General features: G+C 48.1%; 1 protein-coding gene across 1 annotated transcript in view; it reads left to right on the top strand.

Annotated features, from left to right (window-relative positions):
• Positions 1-315: 315 nt before the first annotated feature.
• The window catches only part of ABHD12B (abhydrolase domain containing 12B), a 31446-nt gene continuing 16119 nt past the window's right edge, over positions 316-15642 (top strand). Inside the window, exons 1-7 of the mRNA XM_082219134.1 lie at positions 316-489; positions 9236-9369; positions 10951-11053; positions 12469-12588; positions 13109-13139; positions 13544-13589; positions 13681-13810. Of these exons, the coding sequence (XP_082075260.1) occupies positions 377-489; positions 9236-9369; positions 10951-11053; positions 12469-12588; positions 13109-13139; positions 13544-13589; positions 13681-13810 (677 nt within the window). The 5' untranslated portion in view covers positions 316-376. The remainder of the gene's footprint in view (positions 490-9235; positions 9370-10950; positions 11054-12468; positions 12589-13108; positions 13140-13543; positions 13590-13680; positions 13811-15642) is intronic.

The following is a 15642-nucleotide window of genomic DNA, read 5'->3' on the forward strand; positions in this document are numbered from 1 at the left end:
TCCCCCGTTTTGTGAGTCTTGCCGCGTTTTATGACTTATAGAAATGACATGGATTGTTTTGTGGCTGCTTTGTTACCGATTCTGAGGGAGGAAATAAAAATAAAAACGATTTTAGAAAACCTGCCAAACCACTTGTCCGATGATGGCGCGCAAATGCACAACAGCTCATGCCTAGTCGCACGCCATCAGCGCAGTCTACCAGCCTCTGGGAGCTCGGACCCGGTCCTGAGTGGGCAGGCGGGCAAGCGAGCCCCGCCCCAGCGAGAGGCGCGCTCCGCCTTCGCCTCGCCCCTTGCGAAGGGAGACGGGGAGAAGGCGCTTCCGCGGGCGCCGCCGCGCACTCGGAACCGGAGCAGGCGGCTCGGCTTGGCGAAGGATGAAGCGGCGCGCCCAGGATGCGCCTTCGGGGGCGCAGGGCAAGGGGATCGCCGCCTCTTCCAACCTGGGACAGGCCGCGTCCGCATCGAGGGCCCCCCGGCAACCTGCCGGGTAAGTCAGGGAGCTGGTGCGCCTCTCCATCGCGGGAGGCAGAGGTTGCTAGAGTTGGGATTTCTGCATTGCAGCGGGTTGGGCTGGATGGCCTTTGGGGGTCCCTTGCAAGGCTACCATGCCAGGATTCTCAGTCGCCCCACTTTGCGCGCTCCGGGCACCTGCGCCTCTCCACCCAGCGAGGCTCTGAGCGCTCCCCGCCTCCATCCGCCATCCCATCCGCTCGCTTCCTCGCTCTCTTGCTGCCGGTTTTCATCACGCGCTGGCGAGGAGAAGGGATTTGTTTTTATTTCAGGCTCAGGCGGAAAAAAATAAGGTCACATGCATTTTGAGCATCCTTTGCTTTCAAGAGAGGCTGGAATTGGGAACGGAGCGCGCGCGCGATGACCTGAAAAGGGGTGTTTTGAAACGGGGAGTTTGGCGAGGCTTGCAAGCGGGAGAGAGGAAAGATGGCGGGATTCAGCACCGGCCAAAAGGAATTTGCTTGTCACATTTCTATCCCCCTCCCCCCTTTTCCTCGTTTAGTCCCCATTTTGTCTTTCGAACAACCCTGCAGGGTAGGCTAGGCTGAGAATGAGCTTCAGGGCAGAGTGTTTTAGCCGGTCAGGGATGTTGGGAGCAGTTGTCTAGCAACATCTTGGAAGCGCCAGGTTAGGGGAACGTGCTTTAGGGAGTAAAGTTGCCTTGATTGCCATGGGAATTGCATCAGAGTAAGCATGCATGTAGATAAATAGGTACCGCTTTATAGTGGGAAGGTAAACGGCGTTTCCGTGTGCTGCTCCGGTGCCGGTTCGCCGGAGCAGCTTCGTCACGCTGGCCACGTGACCCAGAAGTGTCTGCGGAAAGCGCTGGCTCTAGAGCAGGGGTGTCAAACTCAAATTCATCGGGGGCCGCATTAGCAGTTTGGTCACCCTCAAAGGGCCGGTTGTATCTGTAGGACTATGTAAAGGACATGTAAAGTGGAGGTTTCCCGTGTAAAACGGCCGGCGCTGCTAGAGGGCAGACGTTCTCTGGCTTGTAGGCTGCCGCGCATGCGCTGAAGAGGCGGCTTTCTTGTGTCAAAAAAAAAAAAGCGAGAATAAAAGGTGAAGGCTGGCGGCCGGCGGCGGCTACACGGGCCATATGACGAGGTCTGGCGGGCCAGATTCGGCCCGCGGGCCTTGTGTTTGACACCCGTGCTCTAGAGTGAGATGAGCGCACAACCCTAGAGTCTGGCAAGACTGGCCCGTACGGGCAGGGGCACCTTTACCTTTACCTTAAGCATGCATGTGATCAAGTTTTTTTATGGCTTTCAGGATGGGTGCCAGTGATTCAAGCTTTCCAAACCAGGACATTCCCAGAGCAAATTCAATGTTCCAGTTTGTTTGCTTATGATTTAGGTAAAGGTAAAGGGACCCCTGACCATTAGCTCCAGTTGCAGACGACTCTGGGGTTGCAGCGCTCATCTCGCTTCATTGGCCGAGGGAGTCGGCGTACAGCTTCTGGGTCATGTGGCCAGCATGACGAAGCCGCTTCTGGCAAATCAGAGCAGCGCATGGAAACGCCGTTTACCTTCCCGCCAGAGTGGTACCTATTGATCTACTTGCACTTTGACGTGCTTTCGAACTGCTAGGTGGGCAGGAGCAGGGACCGAGCCACGGGAGCTCACCCCGTCGCTGGGATTCGAACCGCCGACCTTCTGATCGGCAAGTCCTAGGCTCTGTGGTTTAACCCACAGCGCCACCCATGTCCCATGATTTACTTATTGCATAATAATAATAATACAGTAATAATATTTATAGTCCACCCTTTTCTCCAATGAGTACATAGAATCATAGAATCATAGAGTTGGAAGAGACCACAAGGGCCATCGAGTCCAACCCCCTGCCAAGCATTCTCCCCTTCCTTCATTAACCCCCACAACAACCCTGTGAGAGTGTGATCAACTGAGTCAGGCTGAGTGTGATCAACTGAGTGTGAGCCCACTGAGCTTCATGGCCGAGGGGGGCGGGATTTGAACCCTGGCCTCTCCCAGGTTCTAGACTGGCGCTCTAACCACTGCACCACCCTCCATTCCCTGTTGAATGAGCAGCCTGTTTTTGGAGACATCCCTGCCTTCTGCAGGACTCGAGCGAGTTCCGTAGTTTAACTGTGCTGCGTGAAGGACAACATTATGTTATCTCTCCTCGATCTTCCAGCGCTGTTTTGTTTGATGTCCACGAGTTGCTGGCATTACAAGCGAGAGAGAAAAGCTGTGCTTTTGTCACAGTTCATTCTCCTCTGCAATCCTTGTCACAGCAAGCATTTAATGCCAAGGTGGTGTTTGGGGAACTTATTTGCACCCTGGATTTAACCAGAGCTGTCATTTCCCCAGGGTGGCAGCGCAGTGGGTGTGAATTGTTGCACACTAGGAAATTTGCAGTGCTGTTTCTGGAGCCAGCCAGTTAGCCATGGGGGAGTGGGACGAAGGTTGTTGGTGCCATCCTGTCCCTCCCCATCCCACTGATGGGATCCTGTCCAAGCCTGGCAGTGCAATGCTCCTTGCTTAAGCGCCGCTGCTCTTGCAAAAGCTCAGAGGCCAAAAAATGGGGGTGAGACAGACCTTTGGGCTTCAGGGTCTTTTGTCTGGGGTCTTTGCCCCACGCTCTCCCTCCCGGACCCTCTTAACTGAGGCCATGTCCTCTGGTCTGCCATCTGCAAGAGCTGCCAGGATTGCTGTTTCAGGATGAGACCTTCTTCTCCTTCCCCCATTATAAAAAAAACCACACACAGCAAAACCCCTTTTGGGCTTTGCTTCCAAAATGTCTAGACACCTTGCAAAAGCCCATTGCCTGCAAGATCCCAGCAACCCATCCTCTTCATTGGCCCCACCAGTGTGGGGTAGTGGTCAGAGTGTCTGACTAGGGCTCAGAAGACCCAGGTTCGAATCTCCACCCGCCCACGAAGCTCTCCCTGGGTGATCCTGGGCGAGTCGCTGCCTTCTCTCTGCCTGACTTACCTCACAGGGCTGTTGTCAGGATTAAGTGAGGAGGGGGCATGTGTGCCACCTTGAGTTCCTTGAAGAAAAAAGGTGGGATATAAATGCAATAGATTAACAGCAACCACTATTTAAAATTAGCACATGCCTGCTTGTGGTCTGGGCTTCTGCAATGGGTACCTTGCAATGCCCCCTCCTCCTTCCTCTTTGCCCCCTGCTACTCTGGGGCTAGGGAATTGAGGGCAATCGTGCTGAGGGCTGGTTTTCAGGGTTAGCTGAGTGCCTCTGGGAATGTGCAGAGTGCATTTATGTTCTTCCATGCCCTCCTGCCTCGCTCCCATTTCTGTCTTCTCCATTTGGCATAGAGGCCTTCTGTTAATATTGGGATATTTTTTGTGAGGGGGGGGAAAGTCAGTTGCATCTACAGGGCACTCTGCACATGCTCTGGGCACCCTCCCCTCCATGTGTGTGTATTTATGTAAAAAAATAAAATCCTGCCCTTGCAGAGTTTGCTATGGTGGCAGAGGGGAGGGAGAACAAAAGGAGGCAACAGAGTCTTGTTCACTTTGCCACAGGTATGAAGTTTACGGCATGTAATGCCTTAAGAGAGAATATTATGAAAATGATATACAGGTGGTACATGACACCAGTCAAGCTTGCAAAAATCTATCATTTGCCCGATAATAAATGTTGGAAATGTAAAGAAACTGAAGGTACATTTTTTCACCTTTGGTGGACGTGCCCAAGGATTAAGGCTTTCTGGGAGATGATTTATAATGAAATGAAAAAGGTATTTAAATATACCTTTCTGAAGAAACCAGAGGCCTTTCTCCTGGGCATGGTTGGCCAATTGGTGTTAAAGAAGGATAGAACTTTCTTTATGTATGCTACAACAGCAGCAAGAATACTTATTGCAAAATATTGGAAGACACAAGATTTACCCACTCTGGAAGAATGGCAGATGAAGGTGATGGACTATATGGAACTGGCGGAAATGACTGGCAGAATCCGAGACCAGGGAGAAGAGTCGGTGGAAGAAGATTGGAAGAAATTTAAAGACTATCTACAGAAATACTGCAAAATTAATGAATGTTAGAATGATGTTGGATTGAAGTTAAGTGGTTTTTAGCAGTAATGTTATAAAGGAATATGTAAAAATGGATTGTTAACAGGTGATAATCTAAAGTTATAATATATTAAGATAAAAGATTAAGATAAAATCAAAGAGGGAAAGGATTTGCTGAATTAAGTAATTGAACTGGAATACAAAAAAGGGAGATGTGAGGAGGTCAGGGAAACAAGCAAATGAAAGATAAGATATGGAAAGACTGATATGTTTTTAACTGTTTTTACTTTGTATTTTCATTTTCTCTTTTTCTTTTCTTTTCTTTCTCTTTTCTCTTATTTTTGTAATATGTTGAAACTTTAATAAATATCTTTTAAAACAAAACAAAAACAGAGTCTTGTTCACTTTGACCTGTAAGCTTCATTCCAGCAGTACAAAAGTTTAAGGTTCCTACAGGAGCCTCTCACTGTTGCTCCTTCCACTTCAGGGCAGCCAGACTGTGTGGGAAATAATCTCCCTTCTCCCAGCTTTCCTGCCTCCTTACAAACACACACAGAGCTGGGCTCCACGGCTATTTCTAATGCTGAAATACCTGCCTACAGATAGGCCCAGGTGATAAGCTGTAATTAAAATAATGAGCCTTCATGAGCAACTTTTTTCTGGGCCTGTCAAGAGTCACAGCCCTGATCAGTTGTGTTGTTTTCTGGTGGCCCAAGGTCACCCCATGAGCTGCATGGCTGAGTGGTGATTCGAACCCAGGACTGGGGCCTGGAAGTTCTGGCTTTCGAATCTCCCCTCAACCATGAAGCGCATTGGATGAACTTGAGCCATTCACCTTCTCTCATCCTAACCTACCTCCCAGGTTGTTGTGAGGAGAACCACGTACACCACCTTGATATAAACGTAAGAAACAAACAAACAAACAATAAAACTCTCAGGCCACTCGGATCTGGCCCTCAATTCACACACTAAAGCATTTTCCACTCTAACTAAGTACAGTAAATAAATTCAGCAATGTTTGGGATTCGCTGTGACATTTTGCCATTTTATTTTCTCGGTTTGATCCCGCGAAACCCCTTGCTGTTTATTACGACAGCCGGCCTGTAGCTGTTTCAGTAAATCAAAAGGGTGGGAACAGCTGCAGAACTGCCTCCAGGGATGAGAGAGGAAGACGGGCGCGAGTGACGACACTGGCACTGGGCAATAGGCACTTGCTGCAGCTGACTCTGTCGCAACATGCTGGGAGTGTGCAAGCGCTTTGACAGCTTTTTGGAGTTTGTGGTGTCGCCAATACCTAAGGGTAGGGAGCAAGGGCAATGTGAGTTCTGGGGGTGTTGTTCTCAGGTGTTACTCAACTGAGTTCTGCTTATTTGGAAGCTGACTATTGCGGTTGTGATTTGGTTGCTGCATCACAGCAAGCTGAGTTGCTGCCTCTTGGGTATGTTTCGATGCTGTAATGGGTTTGAGTTACTCGTGCGTAAACTGCCGCCGTTCTAGGCTCAATTGCCTTGGTTAACCATTCTGACTGCACAGCCCATCTCGGTGTGGCTGCCTCAGTCGCTAGCAGAATCTGTCTGTGGGCGTTTCTTAAACCTTTTCCAGCATAGAAGCTGTCTTACTCCCAGTCGCCGCCTTCTCTCACTGCGCGGGAGTCTTCTGCGCAGGGAGGGCGTGGGTAGTGGAGGACCTGTGCTCTCCTCACTAATCTCCAGAGAAGAATCCCGGAGCTCTCCCTCCGCTTCCCCCATTTGCCCCCCTTTATCCCTGGTGTTGCGCTGATTTCCTTCCTCCTGTACCGAGCTGCTTCTCCCCCTGGTGCTGGGACCTTCGCCTGCAGAATCTGGGAGCCTCCCCTTCGCCTCTCGCTTTGATGTCAGTTCCCTGACAGATGCCTTGCCAAAGCACCCGCAAAGCAAAATCGCTCATCAGCTGGGTTATGTGTGGGCCCAGACCTTTGCTGAGCCAACTGTTGCATCAGAAGCTAAGAGCATTATCTGCATATCTCTTGTGTAAAAATCTAGCAAGACGGAGGAGGGAGGTGGTTAGCTAACCTAGTCCAACCCTCTACAGTGGAATTGCAGCTAAAGAATTTATTTTGCTTGTTTGTTTATACAAAACTCTTTAGTATCTTGCCTGTCCAGCTTACAGCACAAGGCAGCAAACTGCAGAAATAAAAGAAACAATTACACAGGTAATTTAAAATCAAACAACAACGATAACAAAGACAACAACAATAATTTATATGCCGCCCATCTGACTGGGTTGTCCCAGGCCCTCTGGGCAGCTCCCAACAAAACCAGTATGTGTGTGTGTGTGTGTGTGTGTGTGTGTGTATATATATATATATATATATATATATATATATATATATATGCAGGTTTTGGTGTCTTCGGGTGTCTTCCCGTGTAAGAGTCGGGGTGTCTGTGCGACGTTTCGACGAGGTCTCACTCGTCATCTTCAGGCTGGTGCTTTCGGCTTCTTGTTACTGGAACAGAGCTCCAGCCTGAAGATGACGAGTGAGACCTCGTCGAAACGTCGCACAGACACCCCGACTCTTACACGGGAAGACACCCGAAGACACCAAAACCTGCATATATATATATATATATATATATATATATATATATATATATATATTATAAAATATATATTATATATAATATATATATAAAATGTTTATTAAAGTTTCACAAACAATAAAAAATTCCAAAATTTAAACATAAGAAAAACCACAAATATATAAAAATACAAAAACAAAACACATAAAAAGTACACAATAGAAAACAGTTAACAAAAAGAGGGAAGAAAAAAGAAAGAATAAGAACAAAAAGACAAAACAGAAAATAGATTAGTATTTTCAAATCTTATACTTCATTCACTAGTTTCTTGACCTCCTCACACCTCCCATTTTGTATTCCAATTCAGATATTAAATTCAGCAAATCCTTACCCTCTAACATTTATCTTCACTCAAGATATTAACCTATTATAAATGTCAGTTTTCCAATTATCAATCCCTATCTACATTTTCTTAGAAATCTTTTTACCAATACCACTTATTTTCCATCAGACATCGTTTTAACATTCCTTAATTTTACAGTGCTTCTGCAAATAGTCCTTAAATTTCCTCCAGTCTTCCTCCACCGACTCTTCTCCCTGGTCACGAATTCTGCCAGTCATTTCTGCCAATTCCATGTAGTCCATCACTTTCATCTGCCACCAACAAAACCAGTATAAAACCCCAAACGTAAAAAACTTCTGTATAGGGATGTCTTCTAAAAGTCCTATAGTTGTTTATCTATTTGACATCTGTTGTGTGGTCCGTATGCCTGGCCAAATAAAACGGCCACTGGCCTCCTCTTTAGTATCTCGACATTGAGGGCAGACTGAATGTCGCTCTGATGGGAGTTCCACAGGTGAGGTGCCACGACTGAGAAGGCCCCGTCTCGTGTCATCGCTCTCCTGCAAGAGTGGCACTCGAGGGCAGATTTAGGCAGGGCCTTGCAGAGCCAGGCAGAGGCCCGGGCAGACAAATTTGACTAGTAATTATAATTAATTAAATTATAATTAAATTATAATTATAATTAAAACTTCTCCGACTTCTTATTCTACTCTTAAAAAAGACGTATGCTTGTGAGAAAGCCACTATTGCTCATAAGCCACTGTTTCTTTAAAACACATGGTTTCCACCAAATTTTATCCTCATTGAGCTATATGTACTCCTCGGGTGTAAGTAATATTCCTGGCCTTGTCAACAAAAATTTTAACAAATGGCCACACCTTCATCAATTTTTAATCATTTAAAAATAAAAAATTGTGATAAGAAAGACAACATACCAGGGTTCAAATCTCCCTGGTGACCAGGGTTCAAATCTCCCACTCAGCCATGAAGGTCCGTGGGTGACCTTGGTTCATCAGTCACTACATTTCAGCCGAAACTTCCTCGCGGGGCTGTTGCTGGGATTAAATGAGGAGGAGGAAAACGTACGTAGGCCGCTTGGAGTTTCTTGGAGGAAGGGTGGGGATAGAAATGCAAAAAATAAAAATAAAATGGAAATAATTATCACTGTCCTTTCTTTGCTCATTTAAGTCTTTTTACCTCCTTATCTTTCCCCCCCATAATAATATTTACAGTGGTGCCCCGCAAGACGAATGCCTCGCAAGACGGAAAACTCGCTAGATGAAAGAGTTTTCCGTTTTGGAGGTGCTTCGCAAAACGAATTTCCTATGGGCTTGCTTCGCAAGACGAAAATGTCTTGCGAGTTCCTGCTGGTTTTTTCCCCTCTCCCCCCCTTTTTCTAAGCCGCTAAGCCGCTTATCAGCTGATCTGATCAGCAGATAAGCCGCTAAAAGCCACTAAAAGCCGCTAATAGCGCTAATCCGCTAATCCTTCAATGGGCTTGCTTCGCAAGACGAAAAAACCGCTAGACGAAGAGAATCACAGAACGGATTCTTTTCGTCTTGCGAGGCACCACTGTATTATTTTCCATACATAGATATAACAAAAGAAAAGGTTGACAGTAATAAAGAAAAAGAAAAAGAAAAAGAAAAAAGAATATAAAACATAAAATAAAATCATCACTACACTAACACTTACTTAATTAATTAAAATCCATCTTCATAAACATATTATTTGACTTCCTCAAATCTCTTCCATCTGAATTTCTTAGTAATTATATATGGCAGTTTCCAATATCATTATTTCTTTACCTCCTTATCTTTTAGGGGGCTTCTGGACTGGTTCCAAGCCAGTAAAATCAAGACGCTGATCCTGAATGTATTTATTCTGTATGCCTCCATACCCTTCATCATCCGCATGTTCCCTTCGCTGCTGCAAAAGTTTGTCTTTCTTAATTTCCGTAAGTATTCTCTTTGCCTATTGCCTGCGTAGGGATCTCTAAACGGGCCGCATGAAAGGTTTCTCCAGAGGCTGGCTGAACTTCTGGAAATTGATTGCTGATCCAGGGTTTGCCTGGGATCGAACTGCATCGTCTTTATCTCAAACTAAGCCGGTTTGCGCTGACAGCTGCCCAGGAGACAAGATTTCCTGCGTGTCTGTTTCCAAAGGCCTGTCTGAATAGGAAGGTTTTTGGCGGGCCGAGTCATCACTGCAGGAGAGGAAGATTTTAACAGGCTTTGTCTTGGGAGCAAAGGAACATTGGAAGCTGAGTCAGGACATTGCTCCATCTATTATTATTATTATTATTATTATTATTATTATTATTATTATTATTAACAAATTTTATTTATACCCCGCCCTCCCCGGCCAGAGCTGGGCTCAGGGCGGCTAACCAGTAAAATTACAACAGAAACATAATGGGGGGCGGGGACAAAAACTCCCCAATTTAAAATACAGGTTAGAATGCAGTTTAAAAAGCAGCCTCATTTTAAAAGTAGCCCATAAATCAAAACTGTATGGGGAGGGAAGACATAAGGGTCAGACCGAGTCCATACCGCAGGCCCTGTGGAAAGATGTCAAGTCCCGCAGGGCCCTGGTCTCTTGGGACAGAGCGTTCCACCAAGTCGGGGCCAGTACTGAAAAGGCCCTGGCCCTAGCTGAGACCAATCTAACCACCTCACAACTTGGGACCTCCCAAATGTTGGCATTTGTGGACCTTAAGGTCCTCCGTGGAACATGCCAGGAGAGGCGGTCCCGTGGGTACGAGGGTCCTAGGCCACACAGGGCTTTAAAGGTCAAATCCAGCACCTTAAACCTGACCCTGTACTCCACCGGGAGCCAGTGCTGCCCAGGCAGTACGCATATTCTGCAGCTCTTCGCAAACATGCTGCTGCTGTGTTCTGTCTAGGCTGGAGAAATGGATAGTTTAATCCAGAGGCCGCCAGTTCCTTCTGAGCTTGTGGAAACCTCTGGATTTTTGAGTGAGTGCTATGGATGCGACTCCACATCTGGTTGCTTCCCTCGCTTCTCTGATGAGCACAGTCAGGACTTTTTTAAATTGGGAGATTCCCCGCCCCCCAAGACGACATTACGGGGGAGAGGCTTCTGCTAGGGCGGCAGAACCTCAGTTAATTGAGTATTTTTAATGCTTTTCAAGATTTCTTGAGCCTGCTAGTAGCCCTCTCCTCCATGAATTTTTCTGATCTGCTTTTAAAGACATCCAAGTTCATGGCCGTCTTGTGGGAGGGAGTTCCACAGTGTAACCGTGCCCTGTGGATGAGGAGGTCATTTCTCTCATCTGTCCTGAATCTCCCTCTGGATGTCCACAAGTCCTAGTTCTCTGAGAGAGGGAAGAAAACTTTCCTTTGTCGTCCACTTCTGCCATGTCACGCGTGGTTTGGTTTTGCTGCCCATTCATTCGAAGTCATAAAGCAGAGACGCTCCTCGCCCACTTATCGTGGCATTGACAAGTGTTGGGGGCGCATGGGGAACACGAGGCCTTTGTCAGGGAGCAAATTTCCAAACTGAACTTCTTTTGCAGTTGTTTTTCCCTTTGGGGTGGATTACCAGAAGCCCGAAGTATATCTGAATCACACGAGGAACTTTTATCTCACCTCCGAACCGGGGATCACTATTGGGATTTGGTGAGTAAGGGCCCCCCGCTTGGCCTGGCAGGGGCCGTGTGCTGATCTGCATGTCACCCTCCGAGTCTCGCTCCCATTCTGATCTGGGGCTGAGGATGATCCGTAGATAGATAAGATAGATAAAACTTTATTTGCATTAGCCAATGGCCATGGCAACCTAAAACAAGCAATAGCTAAAGGTAAAGGGACCCCTGACCGTTAGGTCCAGTCGCGGACTACTCTGGGGTTGTGGCGCTCATCTCGCTTTATTGGCCGAGGGAGCCGGTGTACAACTTCCGGGTCATGCGGCCAGCATGAAGAAGCCGCTTCTGGCGAACCAGAGCAGCGCACGGAGATGCCGCTTACCTTCCCGTCGGAGTGGTACCTATTTATCTACTTGCACTTTGACGTGCTTTCGAACTGCTAGGTGGGCAGGAGCAGGGACCGAGCAACGGGAGCTCACCCCGTCGCGGGGATTCGAACCGCCGACCTTCTGATCGGCAAGCCCTAGGCTCTGCGGTTTAACCCACAGCACCACCCGCGTCCCATAAAACAAGCAATATATACAAATAAAAAGACAGCAATGGGTAAAAAGGGCAATCCAATGACCAAGATTATCGTCTGATCATTTTGATCTGATAACAGAAGGAACAATGTGGCCGCAGGTGGGCGGCCTGGGATGCTAAGTAAGCATGGGGTGATGATCTCATTCCTCAGATCTTTATAAAGGGGACAGGACAGGAGAACATGAGCCACTGTTTCCAGATTGCACAGGGGCAGAGTCAGTTGGAATCTATTGGTACCTGCCCTGACGTATGGCAGAGGGCATCACATCCAATCTGGCCAGTGCGAAGGCACGTCTGTATTTTGGGATAGTTAATTTGTACAAATATGGTGCCAGGGAATCAAACTGAGAAGGGGGGAGGGGGAAGGCATACTAAGAACAGAATTTCTTTATAATGGCCAGATTGTTCTGTTGCTCTAAGTCCTTCAGACGCTGTCCAATTAGCCTTTTTGCTTTAATAAAACCCGTCATGAGAAGCTGATGTGGGTGGAGTCCGCAGGAGAGGAGTTTTTGGTGCACAATTTTAAACCACGCACTTTTATGGGGGTCTTGTGTCAGTAAGGGCAGTAGACCGGGTGGATCTAAGTTTAGATGGAGCCAATAATTAAGAGTTCTTTGCCAGGACCGAGCTTCTACAGAGGGAAGACTTGAGAATGATCCGTATCTGCAAAGCACCATGCATGCGCTCATCGGCTTTGCTCTCACTTTTGCTTTCTCCTTTGTGCGCAAATCCGTATTTTTAGCTGATGCGCTCAAGGCTCGCTTTGTTCACTGATCTGGGCAGGTGCAACTTGCCTCACTGCTCCCCCTTTCCATCCACAGTGGGGCAGCCCCCACTGCAGTTGAATAGGCCTTTTGCTTTTCTTCTTAGGCACTCCTTGCCTGACAACATGCGGGAGGAGGCTGAGGGGAAGGACCCCAGCTGGTACGAAGAGGCCCTGGCGGACAATAATCCCATCATAATCTATCTCCATGGCAATGGGGGGACCAGGTGAGTTTGAGACTGAAAGGAACAAAGGCAGCATCCGTGCTCCGTTATTCCCCTGCTCAGTTGTTATTCTCCTGCATGCGTCGTCTGGATGTTGGGACAGAAGGGCTGTAGCTTAGTGCAGGACACTTGCCCTGCATGCAGAATGGTCCTGGGTTCAAGGCCCAAGGGCATCCCGGTGGCGCCATTCCCCCTCCTGTGGCCGGTGTGAGTCTGAATAGTCTTGCTCATTTAACGACTTTAAAACTTTAAACCAGGCATAGGCAAACTCCGGCCCTCCAGATGTTTGGGACTACAATTCCCATCATCCCTAGCTAACAGGACCAGTGGTCAGGGATGATGGGTACTGTAGTCCCAAACATCTGGAGGGCTGGAGTTTGCCTATGCCCTGCTTTAAACCACATCTTTTAACGGCTGGCTTGTGATCTGTTTATGAGTCATTCCGGAAATAAGCAAGTTGGCAATTTTAATCGCCGGCGACGATGATTAAACACTTGGCTCTCGTCTTTGACCTCTCTTACAGAGCAACAAGTCACAGAGTTCGTTTTTTAAAGGTAAGTTGTGATGTTCCCTCTTCCCCTTTAAAAATAAGAACATAAGATGAGCCTGCTGGAACAGGCCAATGGCCCATCGAGTCCCCCCTCCTGTTCTCATAGCAGCCAAGCAGAAGCCCCAATGGGAAGCAGACAAGCAGGATTCGAATACGAGCCCCCTCTCCCTTCCTCTGGTTTCCAACAACTGGTGTTTAGAACCATTGCTGCCTCTGACTACGGAGTCAGACCATCCATCGTGGCTGGCAGCTACGACGGCCCTCTTTTCCTCCACGAATTTGTCCAATCCTCTTTCGAAGCTGGCCACCTCTGCCTCCCGTGGCAATGAGTTCCATAGTTTGCACTGCGTGAAGAAGGACTTCCTTTTAGCTTTCTGTTTCTGAAGTTTTGGCTCCTTTGTTCAACAGGCCATGAGTGACAGCGGCTTCCACGTCCTGGCTGTTGACTACCGAGGTAAGTTCCGACGCACAAATAATGCCGGGCTCTTGCGGGACACGCGGATGGTGTCTTTTCCCCTGACCCTTCATTCGATGCCTCCCTCCAGGCTACGCAGACTCCACCGGCCACCCCAGCGAAAACGGCTTCACCACGGACATCCTATTTGTCTACGACTGGGTCAAAGCCCGCAGCCGCAACAGCACAGTCATCTTTTGGGGACACTCGATGGGCACTGGGTAGGTTTTGTGTTCTCAGCCCTGTCTCCGGGTGCCCTCTTTATTGTGGATTCTGTTGGAAACATGCCCAGGAAGGCTGCCAACTTCCCAAGTCATTGGGACATCTCTCTGCTGGTCCTCTCTGGCCGTAAATCTCCCTCAGTCCAGAGAGACCGGTAATAAGTGACCCCTCTCCTCTGAGAAGAGCACCCTAGTCTTCTAGCTTATCATAACAGAAGAAAGACTCAATTAGTAGTTCTAAACTACTTTATTTACAGTCTTATAATACAGAGACTCCATCACTACATCTGTGCTCTTTGAACACCAGTACAGAACTGCATTGGGACGCAGGTGGTGCTGTGGGTTAAACCACAGAGCCTAGGACTTGCCGATCAGAAAGTTGCCGGTTCGAATCCCCGCGACGGGGTGAGCTCCTGTTGCTCGGTCCCTGCTCCTGCCCACCTAGCAGTTCGAAAGCACGTCAAAGTGCAAGTAGATAAATAGGTACCACTCCGACGGGAAGGTAAGCGGCGTCTCCGTGCGCTGCTCTGGTTCGCCAGAAGCGGCTTCTTCATGCTGGCCGCATGACCCGGAAGTTGTACACCGGCTCCCTCGGCCAATAAAGCGAGATGAGCGCTGCAACCCCAGAGTCAGCCACGAGTGGATCTAACGGTCAGGGGTCCCTTTACCTTTACTTTACAGAACTGCATCACATACAGAAGTGAAACTAACTTCCAACAGTACTCAGACTTCCTGTCTCACGCTCACTCAGACACTCACATGATGTATACAAAAGATAGTATAATAGTACCACTTCCTGGAGCATCTCGGATAGATAAAAATCCTAACATCACACCCTCATTTTTAGGTAACCGTTGCTGCGTAAGCTAGTGCAGCATCAAGTGACATAAACAAACAGTTGTCCTACACATAGTATACCCCTGTTGTACCAGTTCCACCTTTGGAACTACCTGCAACTGGATTGACCAGTTCAAACCTCTGGTTACCTGTCTTCCATGGGACGAGAGCTTTTGCTCTATCTTGGTCTGAGGAAACAGTGTTGACCCTTGCAACCTTCAGGTGTGGTTTTGTCTCACCTGTGGACAAACATGGTACCTCACTCAAGACTCAGTGTCTGAAACATGGTTTGAGCTGGGGAGAGGGCTCTTGTGTTCAAATTCTGCTCGCTGGTTTCCCACAGACAGCTGTGTCCAGGGTGGCTGTCCAACAGCTCCATCTGGTATGCAGGCTGAGACCCTCCCTGCCCACAGACTGTCTCGCCAGAGTGGTGCATGCTCTGCTTTATCTCCCGCTTGGACTACTGCAACGCGCTCTACATGGGGCTACCTTTGAAGGTGACCCAGAAATTACAACTAATCCAGAATGCGGTAGCTAGACTGGGGACTGGGAGCAGCTGCCGAGACCACATAACACCAGTCCTGAAAGACCTACATTGGCTCCCAGTACGTTTCCGAGCACAATTCAAAGTGTTGATGCTGACCTTGAAAGCCCTAAAGGGCCTTGGCCCAGTAGACTGGAAGGAACATCTCCACCCCCATCGTTCACCCTGGACACTGAGGTCCAGCTCCGAGGGCCTTCTGGTGGTTCCCTCCCTGTGAGATGTGAGGTTACAGGAACCAGGCAGAGGGCCTTCTTGGTGGTGGCCCCCATCCTGTGGAACGCCCTCCCATCAGATCTCAAAGAAATAAACTGCTATCTGACATTTAGAAGACAACTGAAGGCAACCCTGTTTAGGGAAGTTTTTATTGACTGATGTTTTAATGTCTTTTTAATCTTTTGTTGGAAGCCACCCAGAGCGGATGGGGAAACCCAGGCAGATGGGTGGGGTAATA

The sequence above is a fragment of the Podarcis vaucheri genome (genome assembly GCF_965113315.1).
Source record: "Podarcis vaucheri genome assembly, chromosome: 1".
NCBI lineage: Eukaryota > Metazoa > Chordata > Lepidosauria > Squamata > Lacertidae > Podarcis > Podarcis vaucheri.